Here is an 18,486-nt window from a genome sequence, read left to right on the forward strand (position 1 = left end):
CAAACATCAGACAAAATTTTAAAGATCACTAAAACTCATTACCGTTTCCAGTTTTGGACACAATGTGGTTGCTTTGTATTTAAGTACAGTCATACTCATCACTAAGACCAAGTTCAGTGGCATTCAAATTTAAACAATTGCCATCAGTCTATTACATAAATTTTGTGGACTTCATCCTGCTATTCCATCGCCAGTACAAATTATATTATGTATTACAATTATCAATAAACATGGAGTTCTTGAGAAATACATTTTCAAGGTGTTTCATTTTTTTTCTTACAAAGTTAATGTAGAATTTCTGCATAAAAGCCTTGTAAAACAATAATTATACTTTGTTTTAAATTTAACTACAATAATAATTACTGTTCCATTAACATTAAGCAAGGACTGTGAAATTGTCAAATTGTGTCTGACTGTCACAACTTATTCATAGGTATGCCATAAAGGCTGTATAGGGTGTAGAATTTGTATTGAAGTATGAGTGTTGAGCATACTGTACATAAGCCCTTGGTTTGTGTCTCACCTGTCTAACAATATTAGCCACTCTCATGTCCAAGAGAATCTCACTCACTTCTTTTTCAAGTCCATCTGTAATGAATCCAATTAGTTAATTCTGCAGATATAAAATCTAATCTCTCAAAATTTAATTAAAGAAAATAAAAAAGAAAAAAAATCCACTCATCAAATCTCCTTGCATTTGGGCAACCAAGATGGCTATATACCTTAAAATCACTTCAGATCATACAGTGCAATGTGTGCCAATATGGTGCAAACAGAACATAAATTTACTGAAGGACTCTAAACGTTGTATGGTAATACTTTTATACAAAACAGAGGAAATCCCTCCAACTTGAAACCTAGACTCCTTCACCTGAGTTGTGGGTGTGTTCTTTCAACAGTGTCTTCAGCTTCTTCAGCAGGTGAAGATCTCTGGCTCGCTTACTGTTCTTGTCACTGTTAAGAAGAGAAAGAAACAATAATCATTTAAACAGTTATCCATAACCAACTGGTTCATACACCACATGTCACGCCTTCCACTGGTTCGTACACCACATGTCACGCCTTCCACTACAAACCCACTAGCTTTGAGCATTCAGGTCACAACTCAAATGTGGCTCTTGCTGGTTTGACATCAGCTTTGACGGGTAAGGTACCTGACAAGGTGAAGGTGTTTCCCATGGACAACTGTTCCCTTTCATCCATTAATAAATTTAACCATCATAAATGCTGATGGGGTAAACATTATGGCAGACTAACTTTCTTACCTTGGGGACACTTTGACACAAATATAGTACAGTTAAAAATCTTGCAAAATTTCCATAAAGCTCTGGTAGCTGATTATTCAGTTTCTACACACTATACCATGACTTATTTTCAATCAAGCCATACATTTTATACATTACCCATGCAAATCTGTGGAGAAAATTACATCCTCATTTAGAGCTCACCTCAGTGCCAGATGAAATGGCACTTCTAGGGTCTTAACTGTTCCCTTGGGGTCAACGAGTATGACTTGGAAGGCTTTGTTCTTGACAGACTTTATGGTGACATTATTGAGGCCCATCATCCCGTATCCAGGGGAGATAAGCCGTGCCCACTTGCTGACATTGAAGGCAGCTACTCTGGGACCGTTCACTGCTGTCCATACCTGTACGACAAATACATTCACTTACTGCCTTGTTCACTACATGCTTCAAACTTTCACACAAGACTACAGAGTTACTCTGACAGAAGTGGATAGGATCTAGCTTAAGGCATTATGGCTCATACACATCATTTGCTACAGGTGACTTTGTTGGTGTAAACAGGGGTTCATTTGACAATACATCTTAGATTTATTTGATTGGTGTTTTTCGCCATCTTCAAGAATATTTCACTTATACGACGGCGGCCAGCATTATGGTGGGAAGAAACCGGGCAGAGCCCGGGGGAAACCCACGACCATCCGCAGGTTGCTAGCAGACCTTCCCACTTACGGCCGGAGAGGAAGCCAGCATGAGCTGGACTTGAACTCACAGCGACCGCATTGGTGAGAGACTCCTGGGTCATTACGCTGCGCTAGCGCGCTAACCGACTGAGCCACGGAGGCCCCATACATCTTAGAAAATTACAGGTAATTTTCAAGTTAAAGACCACACATATACGAGCATGTAGGAGAAAACCATGGTAACCAGAAGATCATTTGTTCTCTCTAAGACATCTGTTAAGAGTATCTTAGTTTGCCGTCTAGAAGGCCACAATTATAAGAGTGTAACAGAGCTCAAAACCATGTTGAGTACTCACCTCCAATATGCCTCTTCTTGGAGCATAGATCACCAGGAACTGTGCTGTTCTCACGCTTTCCTCGTACTTGTTCTCACCATCATCCTTTACCTGGATCCAGCCAAGTTGAGCATCACGATAACCTGTAACACATACACAGTTATACAGGTAAAAGATTTAAGACTATAGATGGGGTGGGGTGGAAGTGTACATCTATACGTGTACGTATTGCGATGTTGCATGCCAGATCCCACTCAACTGTACATCAAAGTCACTTACAACACACAGTTACACAGTCTTAAAGAAAACACCACTATACTGTGGCAAACATTTTAACATTTATTGAAAACAAGGCCAAGAAATGTTTATCACATCACTGAATAAATACAGTTTCCTGGGATCTCCAAGAATGCTATTAATTCCTCATGGGACCAAGCTCAGGACACCACATACAAATACAAAATCACAATGCAGGGATTATTGATAACAAACATTACCATATAACTGAAAATTACTATACACAGTCCAAAAAGTATGGCACATTCTACTACAATAACTTAAGATCTTCTGAACCAAGATTCAAGGAATCTTCAAGATTGTCCCACCTCCACTGTTTTGTGGCCTTTGTGAGCAATAAGTGGTTGGCACTTGTAAACTGATATGGCTGGATTTACCTTTCCACATTCTAACAGCTGTTCCACTCTCTACATCAATCAGGAACACTCGCCCAAAACTGTCTGTTGTGGCAGCATAGTTACAGCTTGGTGATAACACGATACTCTCCCCTTGACGACGCTTGTCTGGTAAACCGAACCTAAACAGAAAGAGATGGTTGAAGGTACAGGCCTCTTTAGTACTTCACAGAAATGTTTCACCTAAAACCTAGAGGTTACTCCCTTTGCCTGACCCTCAGACTTTTACACAACTTGAGGTGCTTTACAAGGTAGGATAATATTGTACCGGAAAAATGTGGCTTTCAGCACCAGAAGGAATACTTCAGCACTTATTTGCTTCTAAAAATAAATATTTGCATGTAGATATTTAGGACAAATATAAATACACATACTTTGCAGTACAGTCAAGAAAAGTTCTCCATTTTTAAAATATTTACCTCAGAGGTAATGGTGCTGCAGGTTCCACCTTGGGTTTCCTTTTGTCTCTGTGATCAACTTTAGGCTTTCCACCAAACCCCAACCAGCCACTAAGACACACAACCAAATATTGAAAACAAGACAATAAGCAATATCACATATACTGTACTATGAAGTTCACTAAAAGCTCATTTCTTACACAAAAAAAAAATTAAAAAAAGCAAGCTCCTGATAACTCTTGCAAAATACTAACGCACAGTGAATGGCAGCATGGCATGGTGCAATCATGAGCCTTGTGGTAGACCACAGCAGACGCATTCCACTTTGCTGACATGCTTCCCAGTACTGTATGGCAAAAGTTAAGCTGTGAATGTGTTGTGTTTTTAATTGCAGGTGCAAATTCACTACTTTTAACTTGTCAAGGCAAAGTGAAACCTGGGCAATTTAGACAATACAATTTAGCACAAAACCTACATGTACTTAACTTTCTCCAACAGAACTTGTACAATTGTAACCTACCTGGCAGCTGACATGAAGGCAGTCCTCAGTTTATTAGCTACGGCATATGCCACTTCTGACAGCAATGGCTGGCTGCTCCCCTGGTTTAAACATGAGAGATAACTCAATACACATGCATGCTTAAATAATGCTTTCAGCTTTTGCAACATTTGTTGTGGATAGGCTTCTCCTGTTACTGTATAAAATAGTGGAAGTTTTGTTTGCAAAAGTAACTTTTTAAGTATTTTAAGTATAAAATTTTTACACCTCTACACTGTAAAATTGTACCCAAAATTTCAAGTTTCTCATTTTGGTATTTAGAATGTTGTGACATTATAGTGGTCTCCACCATGCAAATGTACTAGTTATTGTGATGCTATGGACAATCAGATGACTGAACCAGAGTCACTTTGACACACTAAAATTACAAAAGCAAAAGGCAACAAAGGGCAAAGGGCAGCAAAGGTTAGCAATAAAATATGGCATTATAAATAATTTAGAAAAGACAAATCACAGCAGTGCAGAGGCGGGATTGTTTTTAATCCAATGATTAAAATGGCGTTAAGGTCTTACTGCCGGGACGGGGACCTTATTTAGTTTTGAAAATATCAGATAGACTCCACATGAAAGAGAAAGTGTCTGTACAATATCCTGCACATCAATACTGCTTGTAATACCTCAACTGCATAGAAGAAGCCAACATAAGGGCCTATTCCTGCTGTAACATACTGAGCCGCAGCTGGTGGGGTGGGCTTGATTGTGGCCTTAAACCCTCCCAGGATTGACGCTGTCTTCATCTGGTCGAACGGGTTCGGGGTCGTCACACCTGAGAACATCAGTCAATAATCATAAATGTATTAATATCCAAACAGGAGGGCTTCATTCCTAAAAATTAACTATTAATCTATATTTCCACTCTGAAATTATTAGTGAAGTTTCATTCTGACAAGGAAAACAATAGTAACCACCATAATCAATGACAGTTTTCTACCGAACAAAAAGCTTTATGGTCACATAATCACCGCCCAGTGGCGCGCTTGAGCACAGCAGGCATGCTGCAGACAGTTTCGGGAGCCTAGGCAAGTGACCACAGGCCCTCTTTGATCAAACAGACAGCTTCAGCAGACAGAAATACATGCTCTGGACAAATTATAGTTGTATAGTTATGTTAGCCTTTTAAAATACGGGTACCTGTGTTTTATGTTCGTAATGTTGTTGTTGTTTCAAACAGCAATCTACTTATTGCCTTGAGATAACAGGTGCCACTGGCCGAAGAAATGCTTGTTCGTACATATTATTCTCTTCGTTTCTAATGTATCATCAGTTGTCTTGTGTGTATGTATAGCTTGTGGTTTGGTTGTGTCACTGTTCTAAGTTGAACTACACCTTCAGCCTTGCGTCAAGTATAGAGACTATACCAGGGACTGTATAAGTTGAGGCTCCAAAAGGGATTGTCCAACTAAAAACATGATGAGGGAAATACATGATGAAGGCCTATTTATGCATGCTGACAAATTGGTGATAGTATTACACTTAGATATACATGTATATGTGTAAATTGTCTTAATTCTGTTCATAAATAAGCCGACTCTAGGTAAGGCCATGCTTACGTTAATATTTCCAGGAAACGGGGAGTAATTGAGACTAACTGCCAACATGGGACCAAATCTTTATTTCACCCTACAAATTTGCCCGAATAAGTGGATTTTTAGAGGCACAGATCATAAAATATTACTTTTGGTGCTAAAAACTACATCTGTGCAGCAGGATATGATCACACCCTGAAAACAAACATGAAAACACCTTTCTTGGATCAGTAAAACTCTCAGAATCAGGTAAAATCTCCCATAGTCCACTGCTATGATAATGTTTTGACAGCGTGCCTTACCACAGCTGACTTGATCAAATATCCCTTCTTGATCCTGAAGACCCCACTTCTTGTAGGCTAAGGGAGGAGGCTGGAGTGAGGACTCGCCACCACTGGCAGCAGCTGCAAACAATTGTAGAGGCAAGTTCTCAAAATCTACTTTAAAATTTATTTTGCTATTTTATTTATATATTAAGCCATGCTCACAAATTTTTTACTTAAACGCGGGTGGTCAGTTTTAAGTGTGGAGGAACCAGAGTGTAAATCGTCAACCTTTTGGAAAGGTACTGATGAACTTTCCTGTGTGTGATCTAGAGATATGCAAACCATACTGGTGAAAGACAAATGGTTTTCAAAAAATGATAGACTGATCAAACACCCACATGAGTGTCACTGACTGCTTATTGTCACCAAGTTTCCATGACAGAGGGGAAGAGTAAATACATGAATATCCTGTCTGAGGTCAGGATCTGAACCCACGACTCTTGTTCTATTACAATGGGGATTCTTTCAAGAATGATACACAAGAACTAAAACCTCACCTTCAAAACTTTCTTAGATTCTGATGCGCCCATTAAATTGTGGATAGAGATTTATAAAATTTTAACTGGGATCTTATTGATGACAACTTTAAGCCCTGTTCATTTATTTAAAAAAAAAAAAAGCAATCAGAGCTCGAGCCATGATGTAACAGTGATGTCTAAACATCAACATTGCCACTGTAAAAAAGATAGGCAAGTGATCCTACTGAGCCTTAAAGATGCAACATCATTTTGCACTGGGATCATGTTTGTTGTCATAATGATGCAATTACTTGGAAACTTCACATTCTTACCACCAACAAATGCCTTACCTCTTGCTACCTGGTTCCTGCAGGCTCTCAGAGACTGAACAAAGCTAAATCCATCAATGGTGACCAATGCCTTCTTATACAGGATAATCAGCTCCTCATGCTGGAAAACAACACAAGTTCATAATGCCATCATTACATAATCACTCCAATAAGCATTAAAGGAGAAGAAAACTTAAATATCAAACAAATACCATTGAAAAAAGCATGCATTTCCTCACAGGTGCATGCCATAAAAGAATTCTAATATATAGCTCAAGCTGAAGTCAGCGCCAAAATCCGCTGTGGGCGACTTCATTTTGCCTCAGAACTAGTTGGAACCCGCCGAAGTGCAGTTCGTACATTTCTGGTAGAACTCTTCTTCCCTGAAGGTTTCGAACAGTACAGTTCGTTTTCCGCTTGACGATTGGGAAACTGGAATGTTGGATGTAGGTGTGTTGGAAGTTTACACAAACAAGCCAGCAGATTTAACGACTCTCATTGGCTGAGAGGCAACACACCCCCAACATAAATTATAGGGTGTTAAAGACGAAGGATGCGATGGACTTGGCGATTTATGCCAGCTCTGCAGTTTTCAGGCTTTACATGTATGGCGAGGAAAAATGGCAAAATTATGCAGCAGGCACCACCAGATAGAAAGAAATGTGCTCTTTTCAGCCTATAGTGTCATTGTTTTAAGTTTTCTTCTCCTTTGACATGTTTAGAGGTGTGAATTTCCTTATGACAATAAAGCAAAAATTACTTCCTCACAATCTGTTCAACCTTAGTCAGATAACACCTGGTACATGAGAAGGTAGCCACAGGCCATGCCTATACATGTATGTAACTTATTTACTAGTACATGTTCATGTATTTGTACATATTCAAGTAAATATCTATATGTGTGTTCATGAACAATTGAACACAGAGTTACATCTTACATGTTCAGCTTTTTCCAGGTAACATCTATTTGCATTTTCATGAACAAATTCAAAATTGCTATCTTACCTGTTCAGCCATACTGAGGTACATTTAACACTTACATGTATATGAATGTTGATGAATGGGTGAGCACAGGATTTGCATTTTCACAAACATATTCACACTTGCCAGACCTTACCTATTCACCCATACCCAGGTATTTATTTATTTATTTATTTGATTGGTGTTTTACGCCAGGTAACACCTATCTGAATGTTCATGAACAGATTCACACTTGCCACATCTTACCTGTTCAGCCATACCCAGGTAAAACCTACATGAATGTTCATGCACAGATTCACACTTGTCAGATCTTACATGTTCAACCACACCCATGTAACGCCTACCTGAATGTTCATGTACAGATTCACACTTGCCACATCTTACCTGTTCAGCCATACCCAGGTAAAACCTACATGGATGTTCATGCACAGATTCACACTTGTCAGATCTTACATATTCAACCATACCCAGGTAACATCTACCTGAATGTTCATGAACAGATTCACACTTGTCACATCTTACCTGTTTAGCCATACCCAGGTAACCCCTACCTGAATGTTCATGAACAGATTCACACTTGCCAGATCTCACCTGTTTAGCCATACCCAGGTAACCCCTACCTGAATGTTCATGAACAGATTCACACTTGCCAGATCTCACCTGTTCAGCCATACCCTGGTAACACCTACATGAATGTTCATGAGCAGACTCACACAGATCTTACCTGTTCAGCCATACCCAGGTAACACCTACATGAATCTTCAAGAGCAGACTCACACAGATCTTACCTGTTCAGCCATACCCTGGTAACACCTACATGAATGTTCATGAGCAGACTCACACAGATCTTACCTGTTCAGCCATACCCAGGTAACACCTACAAGAATGTTCATGAGCAGACTCACACAGATCTTACCTGTTCAGCTATACCCAGGTAACACCTACATGAATGTTCATGAGCAGACTCACACAGATCTTACCTGTTCAGCCATACCCAGGTAACACCTACAAGAATGTTCATGAGCAGACTCACACAGATCTTACCTGTTCAGCCATACCCAGGTAACACCTACAAGAATGTTCATGAGCAGACTCACACAGATCTTACCTGTTCAGCCATACCCAGGTAACGAGAAGCTTCATACGTCCTGCATTTCAGCTTTATCACAGGTTCTTCATGAAGTAATTGTGACATCAATAATGTGCCATTCTGTAATTTGGAAAGAAGCAAAATATTAATGATAACGATAAACCACAGCAAGTCCATTACAGTACAGATGAACTGAGCATTACACGAAGTTTATCACAGAAGCAAACAAAGGTCCATAACTCTTGTATAAGAAGAATTTCAAGGTTTCATTTCTTATTTTTTTTATTTACACTGAAAAAAAGAGAGAAGGTGACAGAAAGAGATGAGAAAATTGGTGATCTCAGCACACGCTCTGTTTTAATTGAAAGGTTAGCTATTCACAACACTAAAAAAATACGCATGTGATATCTGGCCAACTACTACGTCTTGAACTCTAAATCTTAATATAACCCACCTCTGTATAGAAACGAACATATCCTGTGGAAAACCCCACCAGTATACATGTCCAATCAGGACCTCCTTGTGTGCTCCTGTGAGAAGAATCAGAAACAAGTCTTGATACTGACAAGATAATATAGCTAGAGTTTTTTCCTGACAAATGCAAAAACATGTATTACTTTATGACTGCATTTCACCTAAAGTTTGTCCTGTAAAAATGCACCACTAGAAACACGTAAAGGCCTTAAAATGATTCTTTTGATGCCAACAATGAGATATTACTCAAACTTCACAATAAAGTTTTTAGAAATATAATGGCCCTATAATGCTATGACCCAACTAGAAGCCAGCAAAAAATGCATCACTTGAAAAAAGGAAAAATTCAGGTAAAACAGTGTTATAATTTGACAAATGACTCCTTTGCAAACACCGCTTAGTCCGCTACATACTGGAGTCAAATAAACTCACCTTTTCTGAGAAGCTAAGGGGACGCACATCACAGCAGTTATCTGTTCCCTGCTTAAACGTAATCAACAGATCATTACACACATTCCATTTTTTGAGAGAAATTTACAGAATGACCAAGTGCTGTTTAACCGCATAACTTAATTCTTCAAGTTTTTTATTTATCAAAAGACATGTTTCAAGGTGACATATTCATCTCCAAGTTTGTAGATACCACTACATTGCCTTTGTAGACAAACCTCTACCTTACATGTTAGACACATTTTTGTCAGTCCACATAAAGTAATGAGTTCATAGTATACCTTACTTAAAACCATGCAACAAGGATAAGACCTGTCATAGCACAATGCTATACACATGTCCAATAATTTTCCTTTGTGGCACATCACTCATGTCTGTTTCAAACCTCAGTTAACATCATTTTCAAAACTTCAAATATTGCTGTACTACAGAAATGAAAAAAATATTTCTGCAAGGTAAGTATTATAATCTGACTCACACCAAAGTCACTGGCATAAAACTCACCTTTCTTCCTGTCGTAAACTTCCTTGCCAGACAGGACAATACTTTGTTTGAATTTCTCCCTTCTCCGTAGGATCCCACTTTTCTAAATCAGTCAAGACAGGCATGCACATCATTAATTACATGTATATGTACAAAATAGGTTTACAAAAAAAAACAATAAAAACGCTGAAATACAAGTGAACTATTCTTGAGTATGGTGAAAAACACCGATCAAATAAATAAATAAATACAAAAAAAGCTGCTAGACTGAATATACATCTTTCAAAGCCTTGTCTGTTGGCTCAACAGTAGCATTTGCAGGTACTATAAAATCACAATACCAATGGCACTAATCTTCTGGATTTCTTGAATTCAAATGAGTGTGGGTGTAAGTGTGAAGAAAAGCAGTTAAAGATCTATCTACCATTTTACAAATAAGTAAGTAGCTTCACCATGCCACAAACCCCAGCATCTCTTCACAAGGTGATTCCATTCTGAAGCTGTTATATCTATATTAAAGCTTAGGAAATGCATACTGCATAGTGTGGATTAGAGGGGTTTCATGTTGAGTATATTTATTATTTGACATGTGTTTAAAAAGTACAGCATCTCACATACGTGTTAGAAAGACAATACGATCCTGATTAGCAATGGCCACGAGGTCATTAGTAGGTGACAGGGAAATGATGGTTTCCTGAAACCAGGTTTGTCTGAGGTCTGCCATGACATCATTCTCAGTGGTTTCCTCATCCTCTACTTTCCAACCCCAGTCAGCCGTGCCCCAGTCATCTAAAACACAAACACAACTCAATTAATCTGCCAGTGAAGACAACTATAGTTCTACCACGATCTCTTTCTTTTACTTCTGTCAAACGAATGGCACTTTAATTTGGCATCTCAAATTATTCTGACACAACCTTAGGTGCCTATGTTCACAACACTGTAATCTGATTACCAGTATTAAAATAAACTGCAACTTGTCACAATACTAAACGGTAATTTGACATTTGCAAATGTGTGTTTATATTAATTTTTATTCATTTCTTGACAATCTCAAATATCAGTAGGCTAACTCTGCCATCAAAAGGACATAATACTACCAAATATACACTTGCAGATTCGATAATAGGTGCAGATTTTTACACATATAAAACTGATCAGCACTGCGGATAAACACTGTACGTTACCGTCTGTAGTTGGTTCTGGGGTTGGATCTTTCAGTTCGGGGAATAAAAACCGTTTTACTGCAACCAGATCGTGAAAATGGGACAGTGCAGTAAGTTGACACGACATCTCAGCGACTCAAAGAATGCCTTGGCACTTAAGGTTTCTGTGTAATGAAGCGCCTTGTACCGCTATTAACCAATATTTTCATAAACGTCCCAAACGAAACAGATACATATGTCCATCATTTGTCACACGTAGACTGACGGCCGACAGGTGGCGCTTTACTGTGTTGATAGGCGCGAGTTTCGACTTCTACATGTTGGGAAAGCGTGGATTCAGCAAAAATTATGAAAAAATAGGGGTATTGCACCCTTAGGGGTATTTACGTGTACGTGTCTTATAGCTGTTGATTTGTAACTTCGGTTTTTGTCTGGAAGGTTTTCTCTATTACAGAAATAAAGCTGCTTTCTGAAGAAGGAGTGTGTTCTACATCGGCCGCGCGTCAACAGCACATGTCATGGAGGGCCAAGTCATTTACGAAAACGGATTTGAGACAGGAATCTGGCTTAACTAGTCGAAATTAATCGCAGTGTTGAAAAGTTGCTCAATCGATAACAATTTATGGCAATATATGACAGTTGTGCCATTCTATCTTGATACTTACAGTTTATTTTGAATAAACAGGTTGGGAGGACGGAAATGTGCAATGGGTGCTCCCAAGAGTTGGCAGAAGAGCGGGAAAATATGCTGACATGAGATGGACGAGTTGGATATTCATCCTAGAATTTTAACAGCTGTGAAAAGAGGTTACATTTTAATTGCCGGATGAGCCCATATGTACTTTTTTTGGGTGTCATTTTATTCTTATTTTAGTCTATGAAAGTATATTCATGTAGTGACAAATGTTTTATTGTATATCAAGAAAGCTTTTGGAGCATAAATTAAGTTGCTGGTAAAAATGCGCCTGCCTAGATAGGCACGGTGTCAGTAAGACTGCTTGCAGACTGTATAGGCTTGATGCAGATGCCGTTACACTTTGCCACAGTGTATGAAACAAAATATTTCCTGTCAAACACCTCTCTACGACCTTCAGTTTACAGAAATTTTTACTCCTTATCTTTTCATCAGTCAGTTTATTGTAAGCACAATCTTGATTGCTTATTTGATGCCTTGGTGATGCACAAAGTGGTATTGACAGTCTCCACATATTTGACAAGGGCAGATAACTGCATCAGGTTTTTAAACGGAGAGCCCTTTGACATTGGTTTGGGGTCAGTCATCTTTGGTCGAAAAAAATTTTTGCAAACCTACTGTCACAGCAATGAACTGATTCAATATCCCACAATGAGAGTGAGCATAACAAGGGAAAAATGAAAATATGTGGTAAACTATTTATTATATTTTTGGAAACTATGGGTTGTGGAAATTATACAGAGCAGTTAAAAAAACATGTAAACTAAAACGTTTATAAGATAACAATGTTCCTGGACCTCAGTGTCTGTACAAAGTTGTAAGAACTGACTCGTGGTTCTTCTTAATACTGTTTCAGCCCACTTAAATAAGCTGGAGGATATTTTAATTTTCTCTGCGCTTGAACTGGAAAGACGTACCAAGCTGAGCTCTAGTGATGTGTCAGTTTTAAAGAGAGCTGTGGCTGAACTGATCCCAAAGCCAGTCCGAGTGACAGGTTAGTGTCCTGTTCTTAAGAGCCCCCAGTAAACATTCCACCCCCAACTCGAACGCCTTCCACTGAGGGATGCTACTCATATATTTCTATATTTGTAGGTCATTTGATTGTTCCTCATACATGTGTTTTGTAAAAACTTTGTAAACTATGCCTTTAGCAATACTAGGTTGCCAAATTCAGCATTTCCTTTTTAGTCATATAATATATTAAAATACTCTTATATATATTTTTCTTATATGTTTCTGTTTTTTTTATTGGCAGCATTGGCTCTTCATTCACATTCGGTTCCAGACGATCTTAAAATACGAAAGCTTACAACAGGATGTCCAGTTTTGGACAAATTTCTGTCAGGTCAGTTGGTCATTTTATTCCTATCTCCTGTACTTCAGCTGGTAGGTAGAATAGATACCACTTAACACTGCAAACCATATGTAGTTTGTTCATGGCTATGTTAGTAATACATGATGTAGCAGTTTAAAATGAAATAGATGGTTGGACATGTACGTTTGTTCCAGGCGGGATAATGAATCATGGTATCACAGAGACTACTGGCAGTACTTCCAGTGGTAAAACACAGCTCTGCCTCAGGCTGGGTTAAAGAGTATAGCTTCCTTCTGACCAACTGGCTCGGATAGCACAGTTTGTAGAGCGTCCCCTTCAGGAGCGGTAGATCCAGGATCAATCCTGGGTCGAGTCATACCCAAGACTTCAAAAGAGGAAGTTACAACTTCCTCACTTGGCATTCAGCATGAAGGGGATAGTGCAACGACTGGTTGACCCGCATCAGTATAATGGCTTGGGCGGGACGGCTTACTTACCCTTGGTAAGTCGTCTCAGTGAAGCAGCACTAGATTAGAGAGTGGTGAAAATCCGTCCTGCAACAAGGATGTACATTACACACACCCTAAGGATTCCTTCGTGGTCATATGACTGAAAAATTGTTGAGCACGATGTTAAACCCCAAGCACTCACTCACTCACTCACTCACTCCTTCTGACCAAAGTGGACTCTAGGGAAGTAATCCATGGTCTTGGAACCATTCAGCTAAGATCAAGATATTTTTATGTTCCAGGTGGGATTATGAGTCGTGGTATCACAGAGATTACTGGCATTAGTGCCAGTGGTAAAACACAGCTCTGCCTTCAGCTGGGGCTAACTGCACAGCTTCCTTGTAGCCAAGGTGGACTCAAGGGAGGTAATCCATGGTCCTCATTCATTCATTTATCTGTTGCATAATTGTTTACATAATTGAAGGATGCCCAGGCAAAAACATGAGTTGAAGCAAATTATTAATAGAAAGGGTAACTTTTTATGTTAAAAGCCATATGTGTTGTGTTTGGGTTATTGTCATATTTTCTATGACTTTGTTTTACAAGGCGAAGATGTTAATGGTAATTTTTGTTGCATTCCATGTGCATTGTGCAGCATGTTTGGTGTTTTTTAGTGTTAAGAAATATGAATTTTTCCATATTTCAATTTAACCAGAGTGTAATTCAGGGCAGTAAATTACCATATTTACTGCTATATAATATGTGTAATTCTTCAAAGTTTTCGTACTGTCATCATACAAGTGAAATACCTTTGAGTATGGCATAGAACACTAATCAACTAAATCAAAGTTTTTCATGCAAAGCACTCTTTGTGCCCTAATTATCTTACTCATACCCATAGGAGCTGTGTATATTTGCACAGAAGATGCTTTCCCAAACAAGCGACTCTATCAGATGATGCAGCATTTTAGGAAAAATACATCTGCCTCTATGGGCAACACAGCACAACTGAGCGATTCCATTTTTGTAGAGCATGTGGCAGATGTGGTATGTGAAAATCTGTTTGATGAGAAGGCTTCAAATTACTCATTCCAATGCCATTATTAGTTGTTGTTTTTTTTTAAAGCAGAGCACTTTATTTTTCTGATATGGTTAATGAAAACTTAATATGAAATTATTTAAGAATGTTCAGAGGAGTCCAATTTGCAGAATATGGGGGGGGGGGATCAGGGTGAATGAACAGAGCCATCTAGCTTCCATGTTTTCATTTTTGTGAAAAGGTTGATGGGACACTGGCAGGGCGCTTATTCAGAGTAGTGTATGGAGTTGTAAACTGTTTGAATAATAGAAAGTCTTTGACCAACTGATTGTCATTTACTGCTCTGAGAACCCACCAACAGCAAATTACAATGGAAAGCAGTTTCTTGTATGCCGGCAAAACAAGAATTGTTTCAACCTAGGGAAACATTTTCATTGTTTTTGCACCTAGAAATGTAGCACTGAAAAGTTGATTTTCTCCTTCAGGATGGTCTTCATCATTGTATCAGTAGAAAGCTGCCTGTCCTCCTGTCCAGGGGTGCTGTCAAGCTTGTTATCATTGACTCTGTAGCAGCCCTCTTCAGGTGTGAATTTGAGGCAGGTCAGATGGTCCATCGAGCCAAGTCTATAGGAACACTGGGTTCCTGTCTCCATAAACTCAGTGCTAAGTTTAACATACCTGTGGTTTGTGTAAATCAGGTGAGAAAAAGATAGAAATAGTTCTTGCATTCTGTTAGACATTAACATTCATTGATGAAAGTTTGACAGGGTGAGAACCCATAATTCTTTTATCAGATTCATAGAGTGTTTGTACAAAAGGGGATATCAGTGGCTGAGTGATTAGAATGCTAATTCGGCACAGGGACTCATAAGCCTCTCACCAACATGAATGCTGTGAGTTTATCCAGCTCATGCTTGCTTCATCTCCAGTGAATGCAGGACAAAAGCTCCGCGGACAAAAAACACAGGGTGGGCAAAGCCCCATCGTCTTAATTATCGTACAAAAAATATCTGACAGTCTTGCAAATATGATGTTAAATATGTTGAATGTTTTTTTATGGGAATTCATACAGTGGGACTTTATTTTCCATCTGGAAAGGACCTGGGATGGTATCCTCTCTGTGCCTCATAGAGGTACGATAAGAAAGTGCAAAGTTCAAAATCCCAGAACAATGCTGTAAATTTCGGAATCAGAAGTAGAAAACTTTTTTGAAGCACTGATGAAAGTTATAATGCCATGAAAGAGATAGTTGTTTAGTAATAACCCTCCAAAAATACACTCAAGATTAAAAATACTTTTTTTCATTTTTCATTCAAACGAGGCACTGTGTGTTTTAATTTACAGTATGAAGATCAACGTTAACCAGAAAAATATCTTTACTGAAACCTTCATGTGTGTATTTCTACGTGCTGTGAAAGTTTCATTTTGGTTCACATTTGTCTTCATATGTAAAACATAAACTTTATAATGTGATGAGTTTTGTCATATTTTGGCAAGTTTAAAATCTGTATCTTTGCCATGGTCTATCAGGCATCCTTCGCAGTTGATTGGACTAACGAAGTCATTGCGGAGAGTTCGAATCATTTTGGCTTTTTTATGGAAACATTCTTTTGTCTGAGTGAAGATAAAGGCTGTCTTGCAGTAAATAAATGTAATCCTGAATTAGAATGGATAAGCTATGGTATTATGTAACATTTGGCAACTATAGCAACATCATACATGACTCCTGGTTGAGAGTGCATGTGATCCACTAGCTATCATTAACATGTTATGCGTACAGGTAGTATAAGGTTGAAAGTTACATTTGTTATACCCCTGCCGGGGGTTTTGTCCGCCGGTAAGGTCTGCAGCAACCTGCGTAGGATTGGGGGTTTATTGCACACTCTGCTGGCATCCTCCCACAAAGTAAAGAGAAAAAATAAAGGTTAAAAATTTCAAATACAGTTTTGAGAAAGTAGAGAGCGATAAGACAACAGCAAATTAATTGTATTAATAACATATTTTAATATGAACTGTTATGGCATTTTAGTGATAGTAACACTTCAGAAAGCAGTTGGGTTAACTGCACAGATAATTTCTATCTTGGTTTCTATCTTGGCTTTTCCCTTACAGGTGTCGGACTCGTTCAGTGAGGGTGCCTCGGGTAAGGTGGTGCCAGCCTTAGGCCTTACTTGGTCTAACTATGTGACAACCAGGCTGATGTTGTCCAGACTGACAGGTATTCTCAGTGTGAGTGGTCAGAATACAGGGAAGCCAACTCCAAATGTCCTGAGGAACATCGAGATTCTCTTCTCCCCTCACCTGCCCAACATGTCATGTGACTTCATTATCGACCAGGAAGGAGTAAAAGGAATAGGGTAGAAAAGAAAAAAAGCCTCTGTACATTGTTTCATTGTCATGTGTACATAGAGGCATACACCTGTTTTAAGTGAATGCCGAAAGATGTTATTAGTAAAATTCTCCTCTGAAAAATGAAGCTTACCCATTATGATATCATGAATGAAATGCAAGGAGTTAAAGGATTCAGACACCAAGAAGAGCAGGCTGATGTATGTCTATGCCCTTTGTCATTTGTTTGTCATGACACGCCAACGTCTATTTAAAATTTATTTTAAAATTGTCATACCTAAATGTCATTTTAAAGATATTTTTGGACAGAAGTTGATGAAAAGTTTTGAATTGATTTTACAGGACATCTTCAGACTAACTTGAGCCAGAAGACAGGTGTAGGTGTAATATCAAATCTTAGATATGCACTTTGTAAGCAAGTCCTGCCTTATCATTGTTCGAATTCTGAATGACTGTAGAATTTTAAAACCATAAAATTATACATAAAAATATAGTAATGAAAACTTCGTAATAACCAGTAAATAAATGAAGTAAAACAAACTTCTTTGTGGAGTGTTTCATGACTGTCGGCTATCATCCATGTATTTTATGTATATTGTATGGAACGTCCAATAAAGGTTTGAAGATGCCTGTCCTTCCTGTATTTGATTCTGTCTGAAACAAGATTTTCTGCCATGAGTCAGAGATAAATGTGTTGATCAAAAGTTTGCAACAAACATCTTCACTTACACAAGCATCTGAAACTGGAAAAAAGGAAGTAGATGTGATTTGTTTGGATCTAGTGTGTATTTTCAATGGTTAAATAAGGTCATATTTAAATTAAACAGATTCCACTATTGCCAAGGGTTAAACAAGAAAAACAGGTATTCTTTCAAATGGGAAAAGGCGGTTCAACGCGCAAATTTTCGTCGTGAACAGTGTTATTTCCTGTATGGCCAAAATAGACGTTTTATCCAGGAGAAGGTAAATAGGAGCTGACGTATACAACATTTACTGCAAAGAAAACAGAATAGAGAACGTCTGTAGAAATACCATTGATTTGTTGTTTGATTCGGGTTTAGCATCACTTTTAACAATATTTTGGTCATCTCACAGGGGTATCTTATAGCAAACCCAACCCAGTGCCGACATATATATATATATATATATTGTTGCCTCACTAGAATTCCATGCTAAGACAACACTCGATCACACACACTCGGATGACCAGTACTTTGCATATTCCTCTTACACTGACCGTCAAGCGGGATCGTGCTAAGATTACCGATTATAAAGCACAAATTTCGGGCTGAACTCCGGATGTATTCATAGCGAAGGGCGCAGACTTTCCACTAATTGAAAAGTACATCAAAATAATGACAGATTACTAAAATTTAACTGATTGCTTTACTTCTGTGGTGGGCTTTACGTTCAATGTTGACTGTTTGATCACTTAAAACGGAATTT

At 38.5% G+C, this 18,486-nt stretch overlaps 2 protein-coding genes across 4 annotated transcripts in view; one reads left to right on the plus strand and one right to left on the minus strand.

Moving 5' to 3' along the window:
* The window catches only part of LOC135467779 (rab3 GTPase-activating protein non-catalytic subunit-like), a 29,574-nt gene extending 18,137 nt beyond the window's left edge, over positions 1–11,437 (minus strand). The window contains exons 1-16 of one of the 2 annotated variants that reach the window (XM_064745624.1): positions 11,216–11,437; positions 10,647–10,817; positions 10,050–10,131; positions 9,528–9,575; positions 9,076–9,151; positions 8,640–8,741; positions 6,572–6,671; positions 5,740–5,841; positions 4,529–4,677; positions 3,873–3,952; positions 3,374–3,463; positions 2,937–3,076; positions 2,284–2,405; positions 1,449–1,648; positions 872–954; positions 524–588 (exon numbers count right to left, since the gene is read on the minus strand). In XM_064745624.1, coding sequence (XP_064601694.1) covers positions 524–588; positions 872–954; positions 1,449–1,648; positions 2,284–2,405; positions 2,937–3,076; positions 3,374–3,463; positions 3,873–3,952; positions 4,529–4,677; positions 5,740–5,841; positions 6,572–6,671; positions 8,640–8,741; positions 9,076–9,151; positions 9,528–9,575; positions 10,050–10,131; positions 10,647–10,817; positions 11,216–11,321 — 1,716 coding nt within the window. In that variant the 5' untranslated portion in view covers positions 11,322–11,437. Of the gene's footprint in view, positions 1–523; positions 589–871; positions 955–1,448; positions 1,649–2,283; positions 2,406–2,936; positions 3,077–3,373; positions 3,464–3,872; positions 3,953–4,528; positions 4,678–5,739; positions 5,842–6,571; positions 6,672–8,639; positions 8,742–9,075; positions 9,152–9,527; positions 9,579–10,049; positions 10,132–10,646; positions 10,818–11,215 lie in introns of both variants that reach the window. The other variant, XM_064745623.1, reaches the window with a different exon arrangement.
* Positions 11,438–11,609: 172 nt separating this feature from the next.
* On the plus strand, positions 11,610–17,665 carry LOC135468400 (DNA repair protein XRCC3-like). 2 transcript variants are annotated; one of them, XM_064746642.1, is made up of 7 exons: positions 11,610–12,001; positions 12,745–12,882; positions 13,144–13,233; positions 13,955–14,077; positions 14,575–14,699; positions 15,177–15,389; positions 16,804–17,665. In XM_064746642.1, the coding sequence occupies exons 1-7, from the start codon at positions 11,953–11,955 to the stop codon at positions 17,050–17,052; spliced, it is 987 nt and encodes a 328-aa protein (XP_064602712.1). In that variant the 5' UTR covers positions 11,610–11,952; the 3' UTR covers positions 17,053–17,665. The 2 variants fall into 2 exon arrangements, with proteins under 2 accessions (XP_064602712.1, XP_064602711.1); XM_064746641.1 differs by having other exon boundaries at positions 11,612–12,001; positions 14,554–14,699.
* Positions 17,666–18,486: the final 821 nt, after the last annotated feature.

The sequence above is a fragment of the Liolophura sinensis genome, chromosome 6, assembly GCF_032854445.1.
Source record: "Liolophura sinensis isolate JHLJ2023 chromosome 6, CUHK_Ljap_v2, whole genome shotgun sequence".
NCBI classification, from domain to species: domain Eukaryota; kingdom Metazoa; phylum Mollusca; class Polyplacophora; order Chitonida; family Chitonidae; genus Liolophura; species Liolophura sinensis.